Source organism: Heteronotia binoei, chromosome 15 (genome assembly GCF_032191835.1).
Source record: "Heteronotia binoei isolate CCM8104 ecotype False Entrance Well chromosome 15, APGP_CSIRO_Hbin_v1, whole genome shotgun sequence".
NCBI classification, from domain to species: domain Eukaryota; kingdom Metazoa; phylum Chordata; class Lepidosauria; order Squamata; family Gekkonidae; genus Heteronotia; species Heteronotia binoei.
The window spans coordinates 63,293,613-63,305,622 of NC_083237.1; the positions used below are offsets into that span (position 1 = coordinate 63,293,613).

Sequence of the window (12,010 nt, forward strand, 5' to 3'; positions counted from 1 at the left end):
CTGAGTCTCTGATTCATAGAGAAGGGTGGGGTATACATCTGCAGTCTTCTCCTTCCTTCCTTCCTTCCTTCCTTCCTTCCTTCCTTCCTTCCTTCCTTCCTTCCTTCCTTCCTTCCTTCCTTCCTTCCTTCCTCCCTCCCTCCCTCCCTCCCTCAACGATCTGTCTTGCAGCTCTCAAACATCTGAAGTTTATTCTGTGTGGTTCCTACATGAAGCAACTTTGTCCAATCCTGTGCTAGGAGCACTGGATGCAATCAACAGCTTCAGCCTGGGCATGGGATGAAACGTTGGTTTGAAGAGTGGACAATATAATTAAAAATAATAGGTGGGATTAAAGCAGATCCAGGTTCTGCAAAGGTTGAAGGCTAGCAGCTAAGGAAACCATGGGGCGTTTGAGGTTAATAACAAAACAAAAAGATCTGCCACGGCCAATTTCCCCCTCTAAGTCAGGGGTGGCTAAACTTGCTTAATATAAGAGCCACACTGAATACGTCAGATGTATTGAGAGTCAGATGCATTGAGAGCTGCAAGGAAGGAAGGAAGACAAGCAGGCAAATAGCAGGGGGGAAGGAAGGAGGGATAGAGAGGTGGAAAGAAAGCAACTTTAACTTTAAATGTATTCAAGCTGCTGGCTGGCTTGGCTTAAACAGACAAATGCCTTTTCCAAGCCAGATGGGTGGGCAGTGGGGGCTTTGAGAGCCACACAATATGTGTGAAAGAGCCACATGTGGCTCCCAAGTTGCAGTTTGGCCTCCTCTGCTCTAAGCTGTGGAGTCTTGTGCGCAAACATTCTACTTCATGAGCTACTGGCATTAAAGTTGTGAGGTGGTGGCGGCCACAAGCATAGCCACCTTCAAGAGGGGTTTAGATAAAAATATGGAGCAGAGGTCCATCAGTGGCTATTAGCCACAGTGTGTGTGTATGTATAAAATTTTTTGCCACTGTGTGACACAGAATGTTGGACTGGATGGGCCATTGGCCTGATCCAACATGGCTTCTGTTATGTTCTTCTGTGACACAGAGTGTTGGACTGGAGGGGCCATTGGCCTGATCCAACATGGCTTCTCTTATGTGACACAGAGTGTTGGACTGGATGGGCCATTGGCCTAATCCAACATGGCTTCTCTTATGTTCTTCTGTGACACAGAGTGTTGGACTGGATGGGCCACTGGCCTGATCCAACATGGCTTCTCTTATGTTCTTACGTGACACAGAGTGTTGGACTGGATGGGCCACTGGCCTGATCCAACAGGGCTTCTCTTATGTTCTTATGTGACACAGAGTGTTGGACTGGATGGGCCATTGGCCTGATCCAACATGGCTCCTCTTATGTTCTTATGTGACACAGAGTGTTGGACTGGATGGGCCATTGGCCTGATCCAACGTGGCTTCTCTTATGTTCTTATGTGACACAGAGTGTTGGACTGGATGGGCCGTTGGCCTGATCCAACATGGCTTCTCTTATGTTCTTATGTGACACAGAGTGTTGGACTGGATGGGCCACTGGCCTGACCCAACAGGGCTTCTCTTAGGTTCTTATGTGACACAGAGTGTTGGACTGGATGGACCACTGACCTGATCCAACATGGCTTCTCTTATGTGACACAGAGTGTTGGACTGGATGGGCCACTGGCCTGATCCAACATGGCTTCTCTTATGTTCTTATGTGACACAGAGTGTTGGACTGGATGGGCCACTGGCCTGACCCAACAGGGCTTCTCTTAGGTTCTTATGTGACACAGAGTGTTGGACTGGATGGGCCATTGGCCTGATCCAACGTGGCTTCTCTTATGTTCTTATGTGACACAGAGTGTTGGACTGGATGGGCCGTTGGCCTGATCCAACATGGCTTCTCTTATGTTCTTATGTGACAGAGTGTTGGACTGGATGGGCCACTGGCCTGACCCAACAGGGCTTCTCTTAGGTTCTTATGTGACACAGAGTGTTGGACTGGATGGACCACTGACCTGATCCAACATGGCTTCTCTTATGTGACACAGAGTGTTGGACTGGATGGGCCACTGGCCTGATCCAACATGGCTTCTCTTATGTTCTTCTGTGACACAGAGTGTTGGACTGGATGGGCCACTGGCCTGATCCAACATGGCTTCTCTTATGTTCCTATGATATGTACTGACAATATTCGTTTTGTATTTTGATACTTATTATTCACAACAAGTTAAAATTGCATTTTACACAGAGAGTTTTTTCTTTTTTGTTCTGGCTTAGTCTCTCCTCCGTGGTCCTGGGAAACCCAGCAGAGCCAGAACCAAAACCAATCGTGGCATCAAAATCACCACATAAAACAAGTTGAGCGTTAGGAAAACGACTGGTCAGGGTATCAAGAGTATCCGACAAAAGCTCCCAAAAAGTCTTATTCTGTGGTGGTAGCTTAGGGGGACTATAAACATTTATAAACAAAAGGGAACCTATTTGTTGCCCCGGAATTAAAAGGGCCTGGCTATATCTTGGGTAGTTCCTTTTCAGAATTTGTACATCTGCTTTCAAATCAACCGTAATAAAGGTCACCAGGCCCCCACTGGCCCAGCCTTTAGAGTGAATTTTAATTGCTGGAATGGGAAAGGCCCGGTATCCCTGGAGAGCCAGTTTGGTGTGGTGGTTAAGTGTGCGGACTCTTATCTGGGAGAACCAGGTTTGATTCCCCACTCCTCCACTTGCAGCTGCTGGAATGGCCTTGGGTCAGCCATTAGCTCTGGTAGAGGTTGTCCTTGAAAGGGCAGCTGCTGTGAGAGCCCTCTCCAGCCCCACCCACCCCACAGGGTGTCTGTTGTGGGGGAGGAAGAGAAAGGAGATTGTGAGCCGCTCTGAGACTCTTCGGAGTGGAGGGCGGGATATAAATCCAATATCTTCATCTACCTCACAGGGTGTCTGTTGTGGGGGAGGAAGGGAAAGGAGATTGTGAGCCGCTCTGAGACTCTTCGGAGTGGAGGGCGGGATATAATTCCAATATCATCATCTTCTTCTTCTTTGGATAACTGGAAAGGTGGGATCCTGCACCCACCTTTCCTGTAAGCACAGGCTATCCAAATTGCATAGGAGTCAGGATCAAGTTAGTTTGCTCTGGGGCCATCTTTCGTGAGTGAAGACAAAAATGCATGAGCCAGAGACTGACAAACTGTGAGCTAGCTCACATTAACTCAGCTTAGTGGGAAGCTCTCTGGGACAAACGTCAAATTAAAACCTGCCCTTCAAGGGCTTCTGTCTTGACGGGAAGGGAGAGGCTGGTTCCCCTGGCTGTGAAATGCCCAGCAGCCTCTTGATAACCCAGCGCTCTTTTCCAACAGGGACAGAGATGACAAATTTGCATTTAAAGAGCAGGCTGGATGGAAGCCTCATGGGTGGCAGAGAGGGAGAGAAAATGAGCTTAGAGGCGGGAGAAAAGAGCTAAGCTTCCATCGCTACTGTGCGCCGGGGCAAGGGATATCATTGCAGGCCCTGAACTGCTTCACAGCCTCGCTCCATTCACACGCCCTTTTGCCTCCCTCGGCCCAGGAGGGGAGGACCGGCATCAGAGGTCTCAATAGGGGGTTTCCTAGCCCAACTGGTGGGCTCGCGGGGAGATGGCAGGGCAGGGAGGATGTGGGCCCCGTTGCCAAGGGGTGGCCGCGGGGAATGCCAGCGTGGGTACCGCTGGGCCTGGCGGAAACATTCCACATTATGTGGGTAATACAGTGTGACACTCGGCAAACAATGGCAAATTGAGCGTCCCAGCAGGTAACGGGGTCCGGATCGGAGACCGGCACAGTGAAGCACTGTCAAGAGCCCCTAATCCGCCCAAGCGGTGCCCCTCGTCGCTTCTGGGAATGTCAATGGTGTCATTGGGAAATCTCTCGGAGGCCGCCCCAAGCCCCCGTCCCTCACACACAAGAGAATCTCAGGCTTTGGGGGACAGCAGTGAGCGTTGGGGAGGGGGGGGGTGTTAGGCTTTTCCAAGCTGGTTATTTTCAAACCTCTTGAAGACTGGGCATACTGAAAAGCCCATGCTGCTCTCAAAATGGCGACTCTAGAGTCCCCATCCCCCTGCCCAGCTTTGTTTTGGGGAGTTCTGGTTTTTTCACAGAAGTGAGCCAAACTCACTCCTGCCTTGATGAAAAGAGCCAGTTTGGGAGAGCCAGTTTGGTGTAGTGGTTATGTGTGCGGACTCTTATCTGGGAGAACCGGGTTTGATTCCCCACTCCTCCACTTGCACCTGCTGGAATGGCCTTGGGTCAGCCATTAGCTCTGGCAGAGGTTGTCCTTGAAAGGGCAGCTGCTGGGAGAGCCCTCTCCAGCCCCACCCACCTCATAGGGTGTCTGTTGTGGGGGAGGAAGGTAAAGGAGATTGTGAGCCGCTCTGAGACTCTTCGGAGTGGAGGGCGGGATATAAATCCAATATCTTCATCTACCTCACAGGGTGTCTGTTGCGGGGGAGGAAGGTAAAGGAGATTGTGAGCCGCTCTGAGACTCTTCGGAGCGGAGGGCGGGATATAAATACAATATCATCATCAATATCATCATCATAGAATCATAGCTGGAAGGGACCTCCAGGGTCATGTAGTCCAACCCCCTGTGCAATGCAGGAAACTCACAAAGACCTCCCCCTAAATTCACAGGATCTTCACTGCTGTCAGATGGCCAGCTAGCCTCTGTTGAAAAACCTGCAAAGAAGGAGAGCCCACCGCCTCCTGAGGAAGCCTGTTCCACCGAGGAACCGTTCTGACAGTCAGGAAGTTCTTCCTAATGTTGAGCTGGAAACTCTTCTGATTTAATTTCAACCCGTTGGTTCTGGTCCTACCTTCCGCGGCCACAGAAAACAATTCCACCCCATCCTTTAGCTCTTCAAGTATTTGAAGATGGTGATCATATCATCTCTCAGCCATCTCCTCTCCAGACTAAGAACTTTCACATTTTTTTTTTCTGCTCTGTAAACCATGTGGATGTTCCAAGAAGATCAAACATTCTAGGGCCTGAGCCTTTCTAGGCCGATTTCCCACCCCACCCCAAGATGTCACTTTCAGAAATGGTTGTCCCCGCCAAGATTTGGCACAAATCCCTGTTCTGAAGGTTGCTGATCTAGGTAGGCCTGCTCTGAGCAGGTCATTGAAATCTATATCCAGCTTTTCAACACAAAGTTGTCAAAGCATCTGATAGAAATGATCAAATAAACTCAAATTCAATTATCTTCTGTCAGATAGGAACCACCAAACAACAGGACAGGTGACTAGGTTCTGTTCCCAAGTTTATAAAGAATGCAAAAAAGCGAGACAAATAGGCCAAACTGTAAATCCTTTAACAAATTTTAAAGTGACTTTTTAAAATGATTTAAAGGGTTAAATAATAATCTTTTAAATTATTTTTTTTTACTATTATAACCTTCAAGTCATCAAATTTTAACATGCAGATTCTTTGTGGGACTTTTTATAAGATAGTTTTAAGGTTGTTCTGGATGACTAAAATGTTTTGCTCGATGACTATAATAATAAACTGAACTGAACTGAACACTCGAAAGGTGAGCATGTATTTCAATTTAGGCAATAAGATAACAAAACAGTAGCTACCATTTTTATCCCTGACCTTCAACACCCAGTCTGACTAGGAAAAGGAAATGTCATGGCAGTGTACTCATGCAGAGTTGCTATAGTTGGCTTCCTCAGGGGTCGAGAAATTGGGCTCACGGGGTGTTCATAAAGATTTACACCACTTAGGAATTACACCTTTTAGGAATTACTTCTGGACCTGATTGAAGGGTGACATAATCGTGGTTTACAAAATTATGCATGGGGTAGGGAAGGTAGAGAAAGAAGCACTTTTCTCACAATACAAGAACTCATGGGCACTCCATGCAAACGAGCAGTCAAGTTAGAACAGATCAAAGGAAGAACTTCTTCACCCAAAGAGTCATTCCCACATGGAATTCATTGCCCCAGGAGGTGGTGGCAGCTACAAGCATAGACAGCTTCAAGAGGGGTTTGGAGAAACATCTGGAGCAGAGGTCCATCAGTGGCTCTTAGCCACAGCTTATCGTTGGAACTCTCTGTCCGGGGCAGTGATGCTCTGTATTCTTGGTGCTTGGGGGGAAAGCAACAGTGGGAGGGCTTCTGGAGTTTCGACCCCACTGATGGTCCTTATGATGGCACCTGGGCTTTGGCCACTGTGTGGCTCAGAGCGTTGGCCTGGATGGGCCATTGGCCTGATCCAACATGGCTTCTCTTATTTTCTTATGAAGCATAAAATTCCCTTGGTGTCCTTGGCACACATTACAGACTGCGACAGAACAAAGGTTCCTTACAAATCAGGGACCTGAATATTCAGAAACAAGAATCACAACTCTGTATATGGCAGAGAGTGGGGAGGGTGTGTGTGTGTGGATTTTGGTGCCAGCAACGTAACTTTCCCCTTTCCTTCGCAGCTACCCGAGAATCTGCCTTTGTCCACGCCATTGCCTCCGCAGGGGTGGCGTTTGCCGTCACCCGCTCCTGTGCCGAAGGAACTTCCACCATCTGCGGCTGTGACTCGCATCACAAGGGGCCACCGGGAGAAGGGTGGAAATGGGGTGGCTGCAGTGAGGATGCCGACTTTGGCGTGCTGGTTTCCCGGGAGTTTGCAGATGCCCGTGAAAACCGCCCAGATGCCCGCTCCGCTATGAACAGACACAACAACGAAGCTGGGAGAACGGTGAGCGGCTTCTCTACTTTGGTCTGCAGAGGGAGGGGGGCCCAGTCCTTTCGTGCTGCACACAGGGGCCTAGGGGATGGACTAGGAGACCTGGGTTCAAATCCCCACTCATCTTAAAGCGCATGGGGGTAAACTGGGGCCAACCATTCTCCTTCAGCCCAAACTACCTCACAGAGAACAGAACGGAGACGGTTGCAGTCAGATGTTTGAGAGCCACAAGACAGGGAAGAAGGAAAGGTGGTAACAAAGATGGAAAGAAAGCCAAGAGATGGGGGGAGAGGCAGAAAGGAAGTAACTTTAAGCTGGCTAATGTGGCAGTGTGTCACGGGCTGGGGCCAGGTCAGGCGAAGTCCAGGGGCAGTCCAAGGTCTGTAGCTGGTAAGCAAGGAGGGTCCAAAGCGCCAAAACCGAATCACAGTCCAGGTATCGCAGGTCAGAGGTTCAGAAGCCGAAGTCAGGGGGTCCAGAAGTCAATGCCAAAGTCGGGGGGTCCAGAAGCCAAAGTCAGAACCCGAAGTGGATGCTAGGACATCAGGTAAGTGACTAGTTGCTTCCACAAAGCCTCCTCCCAAAGTCCACAGTTATATAGCCCTCTGCTGTCTGTTGCTCATTTGGGCTAATTGCTGGCTCAGAGAGGCGGCCAGGATCCTGCTGGAACTCAAGCACCCTCACTCCTAGAAGGGCCAGAATCCTTTCAAAACTCAGGGCTCAGGGAGCGTCTTGCTCGTGAGCGTGCCGCCCTCCTCTGATCCCTGAGGTCCTGACGAAGGCGGTCACGCACACGAGCCACCCGAGAGGGCGAGGCAGGGGGGCTTGGATCTTCTCCAGTAGGAGGCAGGGGCACTGGTGCAGGTGGCAGGGGCACCGTTTCTTCTGCAGGGTCCCCAGCACCCATGACACAGTGGGGGACTTCAAGAGCAACATAAGGTGTATGAAAGAGCCACGTGTGGCTCCCGAGCCACAGTTTGGCCACCCTTACTGTAGGGCTAGTTTCTGTCTGAGGACAGAGGACTAGAGCCCACCCAGAGGTGTCAAAGTCATTTGTTATGAGGGCTGGATCTGACATGAATGTCACTTTGTTGGGCCAGGCCATGGGTGTCATACAATGTAACGCCAGGTACTGAAGATAGAAACTTTAAAAAGGACACAGGCACAAAATTAATGATATTAATTTTCGTTCTGGTCATTGACTGCAATAATAAAGACTGATTGATATTAATTTTTATTCAAAATACAAATGTGCTTTAAAACACGAACACTCTTACAGTATTTCTGTCTTCCGGGTGCCTTCCATCCCATTTCCACCACCCATTACTCATTAGCACTGTCCCTTGTAGACTGTCCCAAAGGACACAATGCAAAGCCTCTGTCATCCGGCAGTAAAGGCAGTAACCAGTTGCTCACAGGTCAGATAAGAGCCTTGGATAGGCCAGTTCTGTCCCTTAGGTCATATGTTTGACACCCCTGGCCTATACTGTAGATCAGGGGCAGCCAAACTTGCTTAATGCAAGAGCCACATAGAATACACATCAGATGTTTGAGAGCCACAAGATATGAACATCAAGGAAGGAAGGAAGGAAGGAAGGAAGGAAGGAAGGAAGGAAGGAGGGAAGGAAGGAGGGAAGGAAGGAAGGAGGGAAGGAAGGAGGGAAGGAAGGAGGGAGGGAAGGAAGGAAGGAAGGAAGGAAGGAAGGAAGGAAGGAAGGAAGGAAGGAAGGAAGGAAGGAAGGAAGGAAGGAAGGAAGGAAGGAAGGAAGGAAGGAAGGAGAGAGGGAGGGAAGGAAGGAGGGAAGGAAGGAAGGAGGGAAGGAAGGAAGGAAGGAAGGAGGGAAGGAAGGAGGGAAGAAAGGATGGAGGGAAGGAGGGAAGGAAGGAAGGAAGGAGGGAGGGAGGGAGGGAGGGAAGGAGGGAAGGAAGGAAGGGGGAGGGAGGGAAGGAGGGAGGGAGGGAAGGAGGGAGGGAGGGAAGGAGGGAAGGAAGGAGGGAAGGAGGGAGGGAAGGAGGGAAGGAAGGAGGGAAGGAAGGAGGGAGGGAAGGAGGGAGGGAGGGAAGGAAGGAAGGAAGGAAGGAGGGAAGGAAGGAGGGAGGGAAGGAAGGAAGGAGGGAAGGAAGGAAGGGAGGGAGGGAAGGAAGGGAGGGAAGGAGGGAAGGAAGGAAGGAAGGAAGGAAGGAAGGAAGTAGATGGGGAGGAGGGAGAGGTGGAAAGAAAGCAATGTTAACTTTAAATGTATTCTCCAAGCTGCCGGCTGGCTCAGCTGAGCTTGGAGAATGCATTTAAAGAGAGAAAAGACTTCTCCAAGCCAGCTGACGGGGGGTGGGTAGGGAGCTTCAAGAGCCACATACGGCTCCTGAACCGTAGTTTGGCCACCCCTGATGTAGATGCTGCGCAAAACTGACGTAGGCTTCCCTCTGTGTTTCTGCTCCATTCTGGGTAGACCATCTTGGATCACATGCTCTTGAAATGCAAGTGCCACGGCCTGTCGGGCAGCTGTGAGGTGAAAACGTGTTGGTGGGCGCAGCCAGACTTCCGGGCCATCGGTGACTACTTGAAGGACAAATACGACAGCGCTTCGGAGATGGTGGTGGAGAAACATCGGGAGTCCCGCGGGTGGGTGGAGACCTTGCGGGCCAAGTACGCCCTCTTCAAGCCACCGACAGAGCGTGACTTGGTCTACTATGAGAACTCGCCCAACTTCTGCGAGCCCAACCCGGAGACGGGCTCCTTTGGCACCAGGGACAGAACGTGCAACGTGACTTCACACGGCATCGACGGCTGCGATCTGCTGTGCTGTGGCCGGGGCCACAACACGAGGACAGAGAAACGGAAGGAGAAGTGCCACTGCATCTTCCACTGGTGCTGCTACGTCAGCTGCCAAGAATGCATCCGGATTTATGATGTCCACACCTGCAAATAAAAAAGGTGGGTATGCGCGGGACAACGGGCCAGGCTGCCGTAGGGCAGAACAGAACCCCAAATGGAGCTGGTGCAGCAGCCCAGTTCAAGAATGGGATCTTGGAATTCCTTTGTCCAAATACCTCCTCCGCCACAAATGTACAGTTGGCAAGCCTTTGCCAACACAACTGCAGCCAACCCCTCCCCCCCACACACACAGATGGCAATGGTATCTGTCTGCTTAATGAGGCAGTTGGACGGTTCCTGTGATCAGAAGGCTGGAAACTTGACATGCACTGAGGAAGGGCTGATGATTAAATGAACCTTGCACGAAACGTAAAACAGGGCAGTGAATTTTGCAGGCTCAGCAATTTGACGGTGCAAGAACAAGCCTCTCCTAAAATCTGTTTCTGCCCCAACTAGCACATTTCTCTGGCCCTAATCAAGAGAAGATCATAGACTCATAGAGTTGGAAGGACCTCCAGGGTCATCTAGTCCAACCCCCTGCACAATGCAGGAAACTCACAAAGACCTCCCCCTAAAGTCACAGGATCTTCATTGCTGTCAGATGGCCATCGAGCCTCTGTTTAAAAATCTCCAAGGAAGGAGAGCCCACCACCTCCCGAGAAAGCCTGTTCCACTGAGGAACCGCTCTGACGGTCAGGAAGTTCTTCCTAATGTTGAGCTGGAAACTTTTGACTCAATTTCAACCCACTGGTTCTGGTCCTACCTTATGGGGCCACAAAAAACAATTCCGCACTATCCTCTAGATGACAGCCCTTCAAGTACTTGAAGATGGTGATCATATCACCTCTGTTGATATTGATATTGGATTTATATCCCACCCCATACTCTGAATCTCAGAGTGGCTCACAATCTCCTTTATCTTCCTCTCCCACAACAGACAACCTGTGAGGTGGGTGGGGCTGAGAGAGCTCTCCTAGAAGCTGCCCTTTCAAGGACAACTCCTACAAGAGATATGGCTGATCCAAGGCCATTCCAGTAGCTGCAAGTGGAGGAGTGGGGAATCAAACCTGGTTCTCCCAAATAAGAGTCTGCGTACTTAACCTCGACACCAAACTGGAAGAAATATTCTACCATTTTTTTGCCTGGACCTCCTAGGACCATTTAGGGATTAAGGGAGAGAAAGGGGCTGCTTATTTCCCAACCGTTGCTCAGCTCTTGGGCAGGGCTGTTGCAGTCTGATCGGCCATCAGTCCAAAGAGAGGACAGCGGGCAAGAACAGGGAACCTGGGAGTCCGAGTCGGCTGGGAAGGAGGGGGTGAGAAGCAGGCAAGCAGACAGAACTCTTACAAAAACAGCTTTGGTTAAGTCAAGAGGTTCTCTGCTTGGCCTGATTCAACATCAGCTACCGGTTCCCAACTGTTCTTCTGTGGTGGCCTACAAGTCTAAATTTACTTGGAACTGTGGCTGGTCCAAGGGTCTTTGGTGTCCTCAGCAAACCATGTTGGTGGCACCCATCTAAGTTCCATTTCATAAAAACATAAGAGAAGCCATGTTGGATCAGGCCAATGGCCCATCCAGTCCAACACTCTGTATCACACAGTGGCAAAAAATTATATACATACACAAACACTGTGGCTAATAGCCACTGATGGACCTCTGCTCCATATTTTTATCTAAACCCCTCTTGAAGGTGGCCATGCTTGTGGCCGCCGCCACCTCCTGTGGCAGTGAATTCCACATATTAATCACCCTTTGGGTGAAGAAGTACTTCCTTTTATCCGTTTTAACCTGGCTGCTCAGCAATTTCATCGAATGCCCACGAGTTCTTGTATTGTGAGAAAGGGAGAAAAGTACTTCTTTCTCTACTTTCTCCATCCCATGCATAATCTTGTAAACCTCTATCATGTCACCCCGCAGGCGACGTTTCTCCAAGCTAAAGAGCCCTAAGCGTTTCAACCTTTCTTCATAGGGAAAGTGTTCCAGCCCTTTAATCATTCTAGTTGCCCTTTTCCGGACTTTCTCCAATGCTATAATATCCTTTTTGAGGTGCGGCGACCAGAACTGCACACAGTACTCCAAATGAGACCGCACCATCGATTTATACAGGGGCATTATGATACTGGCTGATTTGTTTTCAGTTCCCTTCCCAATAATTCCCAGCATGGCGTTGGCCTTTTTTATTGCAAATTTCCTACAGCAGCTAGCCAGATGTTTTTGATAAACCAACCAATATCTCACCAAAGCCACAGCTGGCCCTGCTTTGAACCCCAAGCGCGTGGCATTTTGACAAATCCAACCTTTGCATGTGGAGGAGACGTTCCAGCCTCTGACTTCCCCCTCCTTCTCCACTGCTGCCTCTAATCCCAGCAATCCTAAACAGGCTGACTCTGAATTCCGCCAAGGCCTATTCAATAGGGCTTGCTCTCAGGATTGCACTGTAAGAAACTCACTCTAGTGGAAAGGGCAGGGGTGGCG

The 12,010-nt window shown here is 49.9% G+C and overlaps 1 protein-coding gene across 1 annotated transcript in view; it reads left to right on the plus strand.

Annotated features, from left to right (window-relative positions):
* WNT3 (Wnt family member 3) overlaps nucleotides 1-9,590 on the plus strand; it is a 55,059-nt gene extending 45,469 nt beyond the window's left edge. Inside the window, exons 3-4 of the mRNA XM_060255498.1 lie at nucleotides 6,410-6,675; nucleotides 9,111-9,590. Of these exons, the coding sequence (XP_060111481.1) occupies nucleotides 6,410-6,675; nucleotides 9,111-9,590 (746 nt within the window). The remainder of the gene's footprint in view (nucleotides 1-6,409; nucleotides 6,676-9,110) is intronic.
* The last annotated feature ends 2,420 nt before the right edge of the window (nucleotides 9,591-12,010 follow it).